This window comes from Cetorhinus maximus, chromosome 1, assembly GCF_964194155.1.
Source record: "Cetorhinus maximus chromosome 1, sCetMax3.hap1.1, whole genome shotgun sequence".
NCBI classification, from domain to species: domain Eukaryota; kingdom Metazoa; phylum Chordata; class Chondrichthyes; order Lamniformes; family Cetorhinidae; genus Cetorhinus; species Cetorhinus maximus.
Genome location: NC_135879.1, coordinates 130,325,137 through 130,341,306, shown reverse-complemented (window position 1 = coordinate 130,341,306; position 16,170 = coordinate 130,325,137). Strand labels below are relative to the sequence as shown.

Here is a 16,170-nt window from a genome sequence, read left to right as displayed (position 1 = left end):
CTCCTGACTCTGCCTGTAATGGACCCTTATTTGTCTTAGCCAAACATTTCCTTTTTAGTGTACCTATAGAAGCTTTTACAGTCCATGTTTATGTTTTTTTGCTAGTTTACATTCATATTCTATTCTCCCTTTCTGTATCAGTCCTCCTTTGCTACATTCTGAAATACTCCCAATCCTCAAGTTTACTACTTTTTCTGGCAACTTTATAGGCCTTTTCTTTTGATCTTATACAATCCTTAACTTTTTTTGTTAGCCACAGTTGACTAACTTTTCTTTTTGAGTTTCTGTGCCTTGAAGGAATGTATAATTGCTGTAAATTATGCAATAATTATTTAGACAATCCATTGCCTGTGTAGCATCATTCCTTTTAATATATTTTCCCAATCCACCTCAGCCAATTTGCCCCTCATACCTTCAATATTTCCTTTATTCAGAATCACAGTGCAGAAGAGGCCCTTCAGCCCATCGAGTCTATACCAACACATGAGAAACACCTGACCTCCTACCTAATCCCATTTACCAGCACTTGGCCCATAGCCTTGAATGTTATGACATCAAGTGCTCATCCAGGTACTTTTTAAAGGATGTGAGGCAACCCGCCCCCACCACCTTCCCAGGCAGCCATTCCAGACTGTCACCACCCTCTGGGTAAAAACGTTTTTCCTCACATCCCCCTAACCCTCATGCCCCTCAACTTGAACTTATGCCCCCTTGTGACTGACCCTTCAACTAAGGGGAACAGCTGCTCCTTATCCACCCTCTTCATGCCCCTCATAATCTTGTACACCTCGATCAGGTCGCCCCTCAGTCTTCTCTGCTCCAACGAAAACAACCCAATTCTACCCAACCTCTCTTCATAACTTAAATGTTTCATCCCAGGCAACATCCTGGTGAATCTCCTCTGCACCCCCTCCAGTGCAATCACATCCTTCCTATAATGTGGCGACCAGAACTGCACACAGCACTCCAGTACTCCATATTCAAATTTAACACTCTGGCTTCAGATTGAACTACATCACATTTAAACATAATGTAAAATTCTAAAGCCTGAATTTTGCGCTCGTCGGGCATGTGCGATCAGCGGGCCCGGGAGCAGATAGAAAGCCATCCCCTGACTCCGATTTCATGTTGGCTGGCCAATTAATGCCCAGTCAGCGTGAAACGTGCCTGGAGAAAGGCTCAGCACTGCCGGTGGGGGTGGGAAGAGGGCGGGTGCCGACGTCATCGCGGGTGCTGGTGAGCGCTTCCACTGAGCTCCCTGAAGGCAGACAGATGCCTCAGGGAGCTGCAGACCTCCAAGTAATAAAAGAAAGCACAAAAATGCTGCAAAAAACGTCCATACAGCACAATCAAGCACCAAAAAGCTTACCTCAAAAAAAAAATTCCCGACATTTCTTTTTATTTTAAATCCTAACGATTTCGTCCCACCCCGGATGACGTTTCATCAAAAATGTAAAGCCTGCCTAGTCGATTGGTCCGTCCGCCAACTGTAAGGTTGGGCGGGCCACAAAAAAAATCGTTTACAACTGCTTAATTGCCCGCTTAATTGTCAGTGGGCGCTCTTCCGACTTTTGCATGCACCCACCAAGCGAAATATCGCGCGAGTGCACGATAACGTTGGAACACTCGCCCAACGTCATCTCATGCAATTTTACATTCGGGTCGGGCAAGCGCCCGCCAGCGGCACGTAAAATTCTGGCCCAACGTATTATGGCCACTCATCCCTATAAGTTCTTTTAAAAGATTATTAACTTTTTCTCATTACATAATACTAGATCTAAAATAGCCTGTTCTCTAGTCGGTTCCTCAACACACTACTCCAGAAAACCATCCCTAAGGCATGTCATCCACCACTTTAAACATTCACTCCCTCCACCACTGATTCTCAGTGCCATATACAAACCTGCCTCCTTGCCCTATCCTTGGTGGAGATCATGGCGCTGTGGGGTGGACCTGCCTTCGGGCAGAGATCTCAAAATAAAAACAAGATAAAGATAGAGTAATGTAGGAATTTTAGAAACAGGAGTAGGCCATTCAACCTACTCTGGCAGTCTACTAGATCACGGTTGTTCAGCACCTCTACTCAATTCTCCCATCATTGCTCCATATACTTTGTTATCCAAGAAAAGTCTATGTACCTCACTCCTGTTAATCCAATTGACTCAACACCCACACACTTGTGGGGCAAGAGCTACAAATTTCTGCTACCCTTTATGTGAAAAAGGGCTTTCTGGTTTCACTCATAAATGGCCCAGCCCCAATTTTAAGATTATGGGGTGAATTTTACAGCCCCCCGGGCAGGCCTATTTGAAGGTGCGGGGTTGGGGTGGGGGGCGGGGGGGGGGGGGGGGTGGGTGGGTTAGAGTACATAAAATAAAGCAGGTGGCCAGCCCACTGCCTTCCCGCCAATCACTGGCCTGTCGTCCATATTACAGGGGACAGGCAAGGCATCAGGCAGCCTGCCTGTCCTTAAGCCTATTGAGGCCCTTAAGTTGCCAATTAATTGCCATTTAAGGACCTCATTCCGCCTCCGCTGCAATAATACTTGCAGCTGGGCAAGGCTGCAAGAAGGTGGCCAGCCTGCAACTTTTGACAGTTCGGGCTGAAAGGCAGGGAGGAAGGATGGGTACCTCCTTTGCTGGGGGGGGAGAGACCCCTCCCCTAAGATGGTACTCTACTTTGTGCCCCCGGCCTCTAAAATCTTTTTCCCCTCCCCCTGCTAGAGTCATGAAAACTTACCTGATCAAAATGCCTGTACCTACCTTAAGCCAGGAGAGATCTTCAGCTCTTCTCGCGACTCCTTGTAGTGGCCACTAATTATTTCTGGTGCTGCTGGGGCTTTATGAGCTGCTGGCCAATCAGATTGGCCAACAGCTCTCAAAGGCAGGATTTCCTCTCCCTGACAGTTGGGAATCTTACTCGAACTTGTTAAGGCTGCCCCAGCATATCACAGCAGGGCAGCCAGATTTGAAGTCGGCGTGGTGCCGACCGACTTTTCAACCAGGGCGACGGTGGGGTGAGGAAAATTCACCCTTATGTATTCCTGTTCTTGATTCCCCTCTCCCCACTATGACATGGTTGTTCTGTGTCTACCCTATCAAATCCCTTTACCATTTTAAACACTTTGATCAATTCACCTTAATCTCCTACACTCAAGATAATATAAGCTATGTTTATGTAACGTCTCTTCATAATTTAACCCTCTAAGCACCAGTATCATTCGGGTGAATCTGAGAATTACTACTTCCAATGCTAATGTATCCTTCCCGAGGTTAAATGCCCAAAGCTCGCAAGTACTCGCAATGAGGGCTAACCACAGCCCTATCCAATTAAAGCAACACTTCTTTGTATTCCAGCCCCCTGGAGATAAAAGCCAATATTCCATTAGCCCTTTGATTATTTTTTGTAACTGGCTTCCAATGATTTGTGCACTTGCACTCCCAAATCTCTTTGCTCTTCTACATTGCTTAGTTTCTCAATATTTAGAAAATTCTCTGATTAACCCTTTTTGAGTCCAAAGTGGATGACCTCACACCTGCCAACATCAAACTCCGTTTGCCCAGATTTTGCTCATTCACTTAGTCTATGTCCCTTTGCAACCTCTTGCTCCCATCTGCATTATTTACTCTCATTCCTGACTTAGTATCAAAAGAAAACAGATTGCCAAATAGACAGAAGTTGGAGTTATGTATGTTAATGCACAAAGTATTATGAATAAAATTGGTGAGCTAAAAATACTAATTACTATGATCAGTATGAAATAATGCTAAGAGGTGTGAGATAGGACAGGACAGAGGCAGTAGCTGAACATTCATGGTTACACAGTATTTGTGAGAAACAAAGGATAGTCATTGTTACTCAGTTTCCAAATATCTGCAGCGCAAGAGCTGTTTTTTCCTCTTGTAGGGTAGCCTTTATTAGTATAGATAGGAGGAGCTACTCCTCAACAGAATATTGCTTTCTTCTTCGAGAAAGTAGTCTTATGTTATTGTGGAAATTGGATGTCAGATATTTTAATTTTCTTCTAAACTTGTCATAAACTCTACTGAGTTGATTTAAGACATTTAAATGGCCGGTCTAACTTCTTATTTGGATCGGCACCAACTTACTTCAAAAAATGTGCAAAAATTTCACAGAACAGGGTGAAGAGATAAAATTAGGAAAAATTAAAAACTCTTGAATATCTACTGAGGAAGCCTTAGCAACGTGGTATACATTAGAATTGTTCACAAACAAATTTAAAATGCAATTCATATTTACCATTATAATTTGGGATGTTCTTACTTATATTTAAGTTTCTCTTCATTGCTGTTAAATACAGTAAAGTAAATCCTTTGAAACATTTCATTAATTGTTGATATGTATATAAAACATTCATCTGAACCTACGATTTTCTCCAAGAGCATAAAACCAGGCTCGATTATTCATTCCAACAGCCACATGATATGGGCCGACAGCGATAAAGTTAGGTTCTACTTCAACAGAAACTGTAATTTGTGGTTCCTGTAGAGAAATAAATACAGAATGCAGGTTGGTATAAGTTTAATGGACTTGCCATGATCTACATGTTCTCTAATGAAACTATACCTATTTCATTCATTCGCCATGGGCAGCATGTGGCAATATTTCCTTTGCTTTTGACTCTTAAGTATGACAAATAATTCACAATGAGGAATAACAAATGTCCATTCAATGGTAGGTGTTATTTAGTGGAACTCTCTATGTGTACCAAGTGATAAAAAATCTTTGTTCTTCGTATCTAATGCTGTGGGATATTTTTGGCAAAGAACCCAAAGCAGGCAAGACGAATGAGTCACTGTAGATTTTGGTCACAATTAGACTCAGAAACCCATAAATACATCACCTTTCATTGGGTACTGGTTGCTCTCCTAGGAGCTCAGTGATCTTACCAATTCTATAAACTTCAACATTTTTGTGTTAATCATTAACAGTAGTAAAAATCTAATTATCTGCGATTCAATTGATTGTGTAAGTTTACATTTTACTTAGCGACTTATAAGCCAGCTCTGATAAGCATTTTCTCTTTACAGATATTGACATACTTTCTATATATCTCTAACAACTTTGTTTATTTTTGTATTATGAGCATTTTGCTCAGTTCAACTATTTTGCCAAGTCTTTTAAACATGATGGCTCAAACAGATATTTCTGGCTATCGACGGAATAAAGCAGATATTTAATTTAGCCTTTTAAAAATACATCAGACCAGAAATGCCCACTAATTGGTTTGATATATAACACTGCTTGCAAACATCTATTAAAAAAACTCACTTGAGTCAGTAATGAAATGCCACATAAGATGCAAAACATTTCCTATCCAACTAAATTATTTTTCCTCCAAATTTTATAGGTGTCTTATTTTGAAATGATAGAATGGGGTCATAGGGAACAAACAGCGCCAACTGTCATAATCTTGATTTTGCAAATGATATAGGTTTGTAAAGAATAAATATTAAGTTTCATAACTAGTCAACTAATTTAAAAACTAAACTTCAAGGTAATATTATAATTGCACACATACTCCCTCGATGTGATTGGTCACTGTGACCTCCAGCAGAGAGGTTAGGAAAGCAATGCGAGTTCCACATGTATTTCCAAGAACTGGAAGTTTTGTAAGGAAAACATGCAATGTTCCACGCTGTGTAGATACAGCGAGCAACTGTCCATCATCTGTCCAAGATAGCCGATCCAGACCTGAAAGTTTGAAATTAAAACAATAAGGATACTATACATGAAACTTAAAGACAGTGAATAAACACTAATCCAAAACAAACTTGGCTTTAACTGATTTCCCGAATATAAATATAACCATTCAATCTGAAGAAGGGTCATACAGATTCGAAACATTAACTTTGTTTTTCTCTCTCCGCAGATGCTGTTAGACCTGCTGAGTTTTTCCTGCATTTTGTTTTTGTTTCAGATTTCCAGCATCCGCAGTATTTTGCTTTTACCATTCAATCACCTATTCAATTCAGTACATATGCCCTACACCCCCAACTTGGGTGTTACCTTTTCTTTCATGCCTTTGGATGGCACCTCAAAATGATTTCCTATTGTTAAGTTAGCGTCTACAAGCTGTCACATCATACCTTATATCACTTCAAAGAGCTCCAAATACTTCAGTTATACATACCGAAAGCTAAAACACTGTTATTCAGACAGACTCGGAGTCTTGACACTCAGCACACTTAAAACATTCCAGTTGCCTCAGAAGTGATGTTGCCTGTTTCAAGTTTTGAAAGTTTTTTTTTTAGCTTAAAGAAATAATTTCCACCTCCTACCCACCTCAACCCTGGTATATATAAGCTTGCTGTAAATCACCAACTTCCACTAATGGCTGGCAGCAGGTCCATTCTAAGCCACCACTGCTCCCAGGTCAGCTACAGGCTCATTCCTGGTTGCCATCCTCTTCTACTCAGCTATTTCCATAAATGCTTCCTCCCTCCACTCACTGCCCATTAGCTGTTTTAGTGACACCACCTACCACCACCCCTGCCACCCCACCCAGCCCCGATTACCTTGGTCAATCAGTTTCTCATGGTCCAAGTTAGGACAGCTGTCCCAGTCTTGATAAACAACAGCCTGACACGGTCATACTCACAGAAACGTATCTGTGAAAAGTACCTTTATCTGACAGTTCTTATTTTTCTCACATAAAAGAACAAAAATATAGCACCTCGACAACCTCAGCTCTTCCTAAAGTGTCCTAAAAGTAAGCCAATGCTCACGTGTTATAGTTGCTAGGTTTTCCACACATAATTTTTTCCAAAGCAATTACCTTTAGTTTCATCATCCAGGTTTATAATAGCATACATCTCTTTCAGTTCTGACAGATCATGGATCTTAATGCTGGTAAAGAAAATATATTAGGATTACTAGATCAGAAGAGACACTGTACTCAATAAACAGGAATCCTTCGTTAGAATAAGTTAGTAAAATAGCAGTTTGGAAACACTTTTAAAGAGCTGTGGTGTGTACTGCTGAATATTTGATATAAAATTCAAGCAAATTATAAGATACCTTATTAATAATAATAATAATAATAATAATAATAATAATCAAGGATAAAGCTGGCAACTACAGACCAGTCAGTTTGGCTTCAGTGGTAGGGAACTTCTGGAAACTATAGTTCGGGACAAAATCAATGGTCACTTAGACAAGTGCAGGATAATTAAGGAACACCAGCATGGATTCATTGAGGGAAAATCATGTTTAATTAACTTGCTGGAGCTGTTTGAGGAAAAAACATTAAATGTTGAAAAAGGCAACGCTGTTGATGTGGTGTATATGGATTTTCAAATGGCATTTGATACAGTGCGACATAACAGACTTGTACGCAAAATTCCAGCTCATTGAGTAAAAGGGAAAGTAGGCACTTTGATAAGAAATTGGCTGAGTGACAGAAAGCACAGCAGTGGTTAATAGGTAACAAAAACAAAAATTGCTCGAAAAACTCAGCAGGTCTGACAGCATCTGTGGAGAGAAAGACAGAGTTAACGTTTCGAGTCCATATGACTCTTCATCAGAACATCGAGTCATACGGACTCAAAACGGCTGTCAGACCTGCTGAAATTTTCCAGCAATTTTTGTTTTTGTTTCAGATTTCCAGCATCCGCAGTATTTTGCTTTTATCTTAGTGGTTAATGGGTGTTTTTCAGGTTGGAGGAAGATTTGTAGTGGAGTTCCCCACAGGTCAGTGTTGGGACCCTTGCTCTTCCTGATATATATCAACGACCTAGACTGTGCTGTTCAGGTCAGGGCACGATTTCAAAATTTGCGTGATATGAAAAGCGGAAACGTTGTCAACTGTGACGAAGATAATCTTGAACTTCAAAAAGACATAGACATGTTGGTGGATTGGGCAGATAATGAAGTTGTCTGCAGATGAAGTTCAATGCAGAGGAGTGTGAGCTGATTCATTTTGGCAGGAAGAATATGGAGTATAAAATAAAGGGAGAAACTTTAAAGGAGGTGCAAGAACAGAGGGACCTCGGTGTAGATGTACATAAGTCATTGAAGCTGGCAGGGCAGGTTGAGAGAGTAGTTAATAAAGCATATTGCATCTTAAGCTTTATTAATCGGGGCACTGAGCACAAGAGTAAGGAGATCATGTTGAACTTGTATAAGACACTAGTTAGGCCTCATCTGGAGTACTGCGTCTAGTTCTGGGTGCCATACTTGAGGAAGGATGTGAAGGCATTGGAGAGAGTACAGTTGAGATTCATAAGAATGATTCCAGTGATGAAGAACTGTAGCTAAGAGGAAAGATTGGAGAGGTTGGGACTGTTTTCCTTGGAGGAAAGAAGGCTGAGAGGAGACTTGAGAGAGGTAGTCAAGATCCTGAGGGGTATGGACAGCTAAATAGTGAGCAACTGTTCCCACTCAAGAACACAGATTAAAAATAATTGGCAAAGGAGTGAAAGTGATGCGAGGGGAATTTTTTTCACCAGAGGGTGGTTGGCACCTGGAACGAACTTCCCGAGAGGGAGGTGGAGGTAGGTTTGATCGAGGTATTCAAAAGGGAATTGGATTGCTATCTGAAAAAAGAATGTGCAAGGTTACAGGGATAAGGCAGGGGAGTGGGACTAGGTAGAATGCTCTTTCAGAGAGCCGACGGGCTGAATGGCCTCCTGGACTGTTATGATTCTGAGAGTCTGATTCTGAAATTATACTTGTGAATCTAACACATGCATCCGGTGGTTTCTGAAGTTAAAAAAAAAGGACTACCAGGTAAAGACAATTATTTTTTTTAAACAGCCACTTTGGTGAGTTGAATGCAATCATCACAAGATTCCTGCACCAAAGTTCAACACAGTATTGCAACCCAAACCAATGCAGGTTAACAGGCGTGCATTACACACCAAGTGCACTTGAAGTATTTCCTCCTTTCCCGTTGAACACTTATTCTTACAGCTTTCAACTTTTGAGAAATCCAGATTACTTTTGGAAGAAATTTAGACTGAGGTCTGAGAATAATGCAGTTATTGTCTTTAAACAAGTTCAAGAAGCATTGGGGTTACTCCAAGAAAAAGCACAAGAAAAAGGGCACCAACTTCTGGTCAAGTACCAGTTAATAATCTTACTTCATTTTGAATTACAAGTTCTACTTTTATTCACATATCTACTGTAAAGAGTTGTAAATCTCAGCGTGGTAGTTAATTTTTTCATCAATCAGGCTCTAAAAGGATGTCCTGCCAGCACCCGCGATTGGGTCCACACCGCCATTTTACGCGGGCGGAGTAATTAAGGCCCACTCGGCATAATTCGCGGCTCCCAAGGGCAGTGGGAGTGGGCAGGCGGCTGCGGGACTGCAATGCCGCCAGGTCCAATGGCAACCCGGCAGCCTGTTTAAAAAAGCTGCTGCAGCCTTTCAAAGGCTGTCAAACATGGGTACTGGAAGGGCTCCCCAGAGCGCTGCTGGTGAGCAGGCTATGCAAGAGGGTAGGGCAGGGGGCATGTGCCTTTCGTTTTTCGGATGATTGCCTTGCTGCCCTCCTCGAGGAGGTGGCAGCATGGCAGGAGGTTCTCGTACCCCAGGACAGGAGGAAGAGGCCCCCCCACATGACCAAACGTGCCTGGGAGGAGGTGGCGGAGATAGTGAGCTCCCATGACATGGTGCGATGCACCTGGATCCGGTGCCGCAAGTGCTTGAACGACCTATTGCGCTTGGGAAGGGTGAGTACCATGTTGGCATTAGACACTTAGCCCAGCAGGTAGGCTTCCCCCCCACCCCGCCAAGTCTGAGTGTATTGACTGCATTGAATCATTGATGGGATGTGTCCTTCACTGAGTGGGCCAGCAGATATTGCCCATGCCGAGGTCTCCCTGCGAGGGTGGTGAAGAGATGGGTTCTGCACCCGCAGCACGTGGTACACTGAGACCACATTACTGTTTTGGGGGCAACGTGGAGGAGCTGCACCTAGACGCAGTGCTGGAATTCCAGGACATGTCAAAGTCAGGGAGATGACATGCTGGGAGGGGAGCTTCAAGGTGGTGTGGCACTGATCGATCTGCTGCCCTCTGCGCTCCACGTGCTTGCGCCTCCTTGCTATGGAAGGTTAGAAGGCGTGGTGCCAAATGTGATGTAGGCAGCATTTTGCCGGGGTTGGGGGGACAGTGGGACAGGCCGAGCATCTTTGTGAGAGTGTTCGGCAGCAGCGGGATGAGGAGGCACTGCAGCCCTGCAATGTCCCACTCTGGTTGGGTGGGTCGTCTGTGAAGTTAATCCACGTACAATTAGCACTAATCAATGCTTTTCTCTCCTTTTCAGGAGAAGAATGCACATAATGCTGCCGAGCAGGTGAGGACTGGTGGAGGGCCGGCCCAGGTGGTGACACTTAGCCAGTTCGAGCTGGAGGCCCTAGATCTGGAGAGGTGCCATGCGCCCAGGTCCACTGGTGTCAGTGAGGCTGGAGTGCCACAGGCAGGTATGTTTGCCCAGAAGTGAGGTCACCATTGTTCTCCCAGCAGCCATGGCACTGCTGAATGTTCAGTGATTGAGGTTTGCAACATGGCTTGACCATTGCTTATGAAAGGATGAGCGCACAATGATCCGGGGGATGTGGGTGCACATTGACACTGTCTCCACGTTAACTAATCAAATGTCCTTGTCCTTTCTTTCAGCATCAATGGAGCAGAGCCAGGAGGAGGAGCAGCGGGGGCCCCCTCTCACACCTGAGGGCCCAGATGTCTTGGACTCATCAGCATCATACTATCTCTGCCAGGCAGGCATCAGGCATATACTAGAACCTCGGTGGGAATTAGAACATCGGCTAGTGTCCCGGGGCACAGCAGTGAGGGCACTTCACAGTCGCTGGAAGAGCTGGCAGAGACAGAGAATGCCCATGGTGCCAGCAGCCGGACGACTGCAGGGGACCAGGCACATGCTCAGTTGAAGCCTGATGATGTGCCTCTGCAGTTGTCCATGACGCAGGAACAACAGCAGGGTGTGCGGGAGCATCTGGCGGAGATACATGAGGCTATGCTTGGCTTGGTGTCCGTGGTGGTGGAGTCTACGTGGACCATTGCCGATGCAATGAGCCTCATGGCTGGGCGCCGTGCGTCCTCCATGGAGAGGTTGGCAGCTCTTGTGGAGAGGCTCCCCTCCAGGAGACCAATCAGGGCTTTCTGGGGATGCGCTCGGACCAGCAAGCCCTCACATCGGCATTGACCTCAGCTGGTCAGTGCCAGTGTAGGAGATGGTCTGGGCACCAAGTTTCCCAGCTCGGTACCCATCCATCCACGGTGAACAGGGAAGTCCAAAGCGACCTCATGTTGGCATAGCAGCTGCCTATCGTCTCTGCAGGCTCCTCTCAGGGCACTCTGGATGAGGGCAGCAGCTCCTCCGCCCCTCTGCCAGTGACCATTGCATCCGATGAGGCTACGATGACTGGGGAGATGCCAGCTGTGGAACTGGCAGCTCCCTCCCAGGCGGGGCCAGCACAGGCTCCACGGGCCAGAGGACAGCCACCAAGGTCATCGAGGCCAACAGGACAGCAGAGTGAGCAGGCTGTCTCAGATGCCACTCCCAGCGAGGGGGCAGCACCAAGACGTAGCACCCGAAAAAGTAAACATAAGGCACCTTAGGCACACCACGGCTTTATCACTGGTGCTTTTGTGTTGGCCCGAGATAAGGCCTTTATGAGTTGGTGTGACGTTGAACACCTTTGTCATTTTGTACTCTTAAGTTCCTTTTGTTATAATATTAAATTCAGACACGTCACCATGGCTGAGGGTGTTTCTTTTCTTCTGCAGTTGGATGGCTACCAATAATGTTATGAGTGATTTGTGAGATTTTCAGCTTTATTGACAAGGCCCTTAGTTAATATTCCTATCCAGGCAGATTTGCACTCAGGTATTGAGTATAGAGAGCAGCCCAAGCTTGTCCTGGAGATCCATATGTGGTGTGTTAGCTGAAGGTTCGTTGGATTAAAGCCTCCCGTGTGTCCCCCGCCTCCCTGGAGTATGCCCGGGTCAGCGTCTACCCCCTCAGCATTTCCCTGTGCGTGCTCATCCTCGGACTCACTGCTGGACTCATCATGTGCAGCCGCAGCAACTGCGTCTACATCTTCTTCGTCCACAGCGTCCCCCCTTTCCAGCGAAAGATTGTAGAGAGCGCAGCATTCAACCACTATCAGCGACACACGATCTGGGGGATACTGGAGTGCGTCCCCTGAATGGTCCAGGCTTCGGAAGCACATTTTGAGAAGACCAATGGCTCTCTCCACCACAGCTCCTATTATACCGCTGCTAAGCTTCTGTTCTTGGATGGTGGAGAAGCGTCATGAGCCACCTTCTGAGGGGATAGCCCTCGTCACCCAGCAGCCATCCATCCAGCCGGGCTGGAGCACTGAAGAGCTCCTGCACCTGGGAGTGTCTGAGGACGTAGATGTCGTGGGAGCTGCCTGGGTACCTTGCATATACTTGTAGAATCTGCATCCTGTGATCACACACTATCTGCACGTTCATGGAGTGGAAGCCCTTCCTGTTGACGAAGGCACCGGGCTCACCTGCTGGCGCCTTGATGGCCACATGTGTACAGTCTATTGCACCCTGGACGCGAGGGAAGCCAGCAATGGCCGTGAAGCCTCTGGCTTGCTCTATCTGGCTGGCCTGGTCCCACCAGTAGTGGATGAAGGTCAGTGCACGCCTAAAGAGTGCCTGTAACCTGCTTGACACAAGTGTGGACAGCTGATTGGGAGACGCTGCAAAGATCACCCACCGACCCCTGGAAGGAGCCAGAGGCATAGAAGATGAGGGCAGCTGTGACCTTTAGAGCCACTGGCATGGGGTGTCCACCCACACAGTTAGCGGAGATCTCAGGCCCAATTATCTGACAGATGAAGTTGGCTGTCTCCCTTGAGATATGGAGCCTCCTTCGCCACTGCACCTCAGGCATATTGAGGTAGCTGCTTCGCCACCTGTATACCCTGGCAGCAGGATAGTGGCATCTTCTGCGGCCTTTTCCGCCTTGGACTACCTCTTGGCCCTGCACCCCTTGTGCCTGCGCCTCTCCTCCCAAAGGTGGCTTCCCTGGAGGTTGAATGTGAACTCCTGGCCTCCTCCCCCTTCTAGCCCTCCCTTCCTCCTCAGAGGAGGTGCCTCCAGTGGAGAGTTCAACTCCCATTCCCAGGCTAAGGGAAGGCTTCCTGAAACCTGCAGGCCCAAAAACAATTGTTCACTGCAGAGTGCTGACCTGAAGGTTGTGAGTCCAGTCCAAGCAGCTGGTATGCGTTTTGAAGTATTGCAGATCACACAGGCAAGTATCAGTAACTTTGAAACATCAATATTTGATAGCGCACACTCGCGACTCCACTGAGCCCTCTTATCCCACCCGTGGATGAGGTTTATACAAATGTGTCCCACTCGCCTGTCTGTTGCGCCAGTGTGATGACCCGAAGGTCGCATGGGTGCCGAGAAATCACCGTCAATTGGCGCCTCAAGGGCCTTAAGTGGCCCATTAATTAATAGCGGGCGCGCATCGGAGATCATCGCACGCTTGCCCAATGAAATATCATGATGGCACGAGGTGACGTCGGGACACTCGCCTGACGGCACCACACACCATTTTACACGTCGGTGGGACGCCCCCGCACGCCAATGGGAAAATTCTGTCCTTGGTGTTTGCGTATTGGGAGCCTATGCACAGCTTGATGCAGTTGCACACAAAGGTGGCCATCAGGATCAGGGCAACATTGAGTATGCCTTCCCCGCCACGGCCTTCTCTAGAGACTTGTACATCATGCCCCTGCGAACACAGTCCATTTTCAATTTTTACATAAGGCAGATGATGGCTTGGTGACTACCGCGGTGCAGGAGAAAGCTATGGGCCAAGCCTGTGCAACACCAAGAAAGCCTTGTACTTGATGACCAGGTTCTTACACACAATGAAAGAGGGAGAATCATGCCCACATGCCCAGTTTTTGTGTTACCATGCTATACGCTCATTTCAATTTTTGGTGCACACCCCAACCCTTCCAAACCAAATCCACAGCACTTTCATGTAGTTTGAATTGACAGTGAAGGGGACAAAAGGTTGGTCTGCCTTTTATCTTTTCCATTATATTGGATTTTGGACCAATTCCACTACTCAATTCCAACCCCTGTCAAAATGCTTCCAGATGCCAGAGTCTGGATTTCTAACCTTTTTGTAGTGGTTGCCACAGTCATAAACATCAGAGGTTCCTTAATTGAAGAATCCCTGAGCATTTGAAAATGCACACAAGTTTTTGATTGATAGTGATCAAAACGTGAGGAGTAATACTGAACCATTATTGAAAAATGACATCTGGAAGGCCTATTGTATGCTCAGGTATTTGAGACATTTCACCACAGCTACAAAATTCACCAGGAAATATTTTTTAAATTCATTCCTATTTTCCAAAGACCAAAAACGTAAACAAGGCTTAAAATTTTCTGTCTTGGCTCCCTTGGTCTTAATGCATTATTAATTTTATTGTAAGTTTGCAATGTGTGCATGGACAGACTACATGTTATAGATTGAAATAGTAAAGAGAGTTACAATATAACATACCAATTGTCTCCACAGGAAGCAGCTTTGTTCAGAGACTGTGAGATGGCGATACTTGTCAGACTGTCTTTATGGTTGTGAGCTTGGAACAATTCCTGGCCAATCTCACGGATATGTGTAGAAATTACTACAAAGTAGCCTTGAGAAAAGCCAATCATGATGTACCCATCCCCATACCTGAAATAGAACAAAAGCTGCAGTATTACAAAAAGGAGAAAAAAAGTATTAGTCATGCTATATAAGACAAAATGCAAACAGTAAGTATTTATTGAAAACAGGCCAATATTATTTGTACATCACAGCATTTTACATTTCTGAGGTGCAATTTAAATGTCTATCATATTATAGTAAGAAGTGTCAATCAGATTTGTTCTGCATATCAAACACTGGACTTTATGTTAATTGAAATATTAACAGTAAAATACAAGATTAAGGTCAGCGCTAAAAGCTAAAATGCAGGCAACACTTGCTGAATTACTAGGTTTCCGGCCTTGGGCGGGATTTTCTGGCCCCACCTGCCACTGGGATCATCTGGCCCCATCAAGAGTCAATGGACCTGTGTTTGGGCCACCAAGTCTCCTACTGTGGATCCCGTCATGACGGGGTTGGAAAATCGTGGCCTTTGTCTCTCCATTGAGTGAAAACAGTCAGACTAAAACTTGAATAAATTGAAATTTTACAGTTTATTTAGTTTTGTGTAGTTGAGAGTATAAAATATTCAGATTGCCTCAATAACCAGACTAACAAAAAAAGTAAGAATGAACTTTAATTTTTTTTAGCAACTTTAATGTCCTCAAGAGGTTTGCCAGGAGTGCAAGAGAATTCCCTGGTCTTCAAATAGTGCCACTAAATCTGTAACAGTGCAGCACACTCTGCTTTTGCATAGATTCTTTTCCCTCCTGGCTATTCAAACATGCTTTAATTTCTATAAATGTAACTTAATATAAACTCACCATCTGTATGATATGATGCTGCCATAGCGTTGCTGGAATGCCAACTCAATTGGGTTATCAGGATCACTCAAATTAAATAGGAAGAGTGTTTTCTTGCCTACAATTGAACTCACCTAGTAATAAAGGCCAAAAAAAAATGACAAGCTACAATCAACATAACCTTGTTAGAGTATGTTTTGTGAAGATTGAAAATATATTACTTAAAGTAATTTTTAGAACAAGTATTCCAAAATCATTGGGCAAATTGTTTTAAAAACTTGTTATACCATACAAACCAGGCAGGAAAGACACACGTATGGTCCCCACTCCATTAGAACAGATTTTAAAGGAAGAGGTAATCGGAGCTTGTCAGAAAGGTACGATGATAATCATGGGGGATTTTAATCTACATATAGACTGGAAAAATTAGATTGGCAAAGGTAGTCTAGATGAGGAGGTCATAGAATGTTTTCAGGATAGTTTCTTAGAACAGCACGTTCTGGAGCAGGCTATACTGGACCTGGTATTGTATAACGAGATAGGATTAACTGATGACCTCATAGTGCTAGGTAGCAGCGATTATAATATGATTGAATTTTACATTTAGTTTGAGGGAGAGAAGAGTGAGTCCAAGACTAATATTTTAAACTTAAATAAGAGCCATTATGATGGGATGAATGCAGAGCT

General features: G+C 44.5%; 1 protein-coding gene across 5 annotated transcripts in view; it reads right to left on the bottom strand.

The window, feature by feature from the left end:
• Window positions 1-16,170, bottom strand: part of wdr19 (WD repeat domain 19) — a 154,906-nt gene that overhangs the window by 81,910 nt on the left and 56,826 nt on the right. For 3 of the 5 annotated variants that reach the window (XR_013577234.1, XM_078546254.1, XM_078546263.1), the window contains 5 exons: window positions 15,505-15,617; window positions 14,555-14,728; window positions 6,800-6,870; window positions 5,543-5,715; window positions 4,389-4,503 (listed from right to left, as the gene is read on the bottom strand). Coding sequence is in view for 4 of the 5 variants with exons in the window: in XM_078546254.1 (XP_078402380.1) it covers window positions 4,389-4,503; window positions 5,543-5,715; window positions 6,800-6,870; window positions 14,555-14,728; window positions 15,505-15,617 (646 nt within the window). In the remaining variant the exon portion in view is untranslated. The remainder of the gene's footprint in view (window positions 1-4,388; window positions 4,504-5,542; window positions 5,716-6,799; window positions 6,871-14,554; window positions 14,729-15,504; window positions 15,618-16,170) is intronic. The other 2 variants (XM_078546268.1, XM_078546276.1) reach the window with 1 other exon arrangement.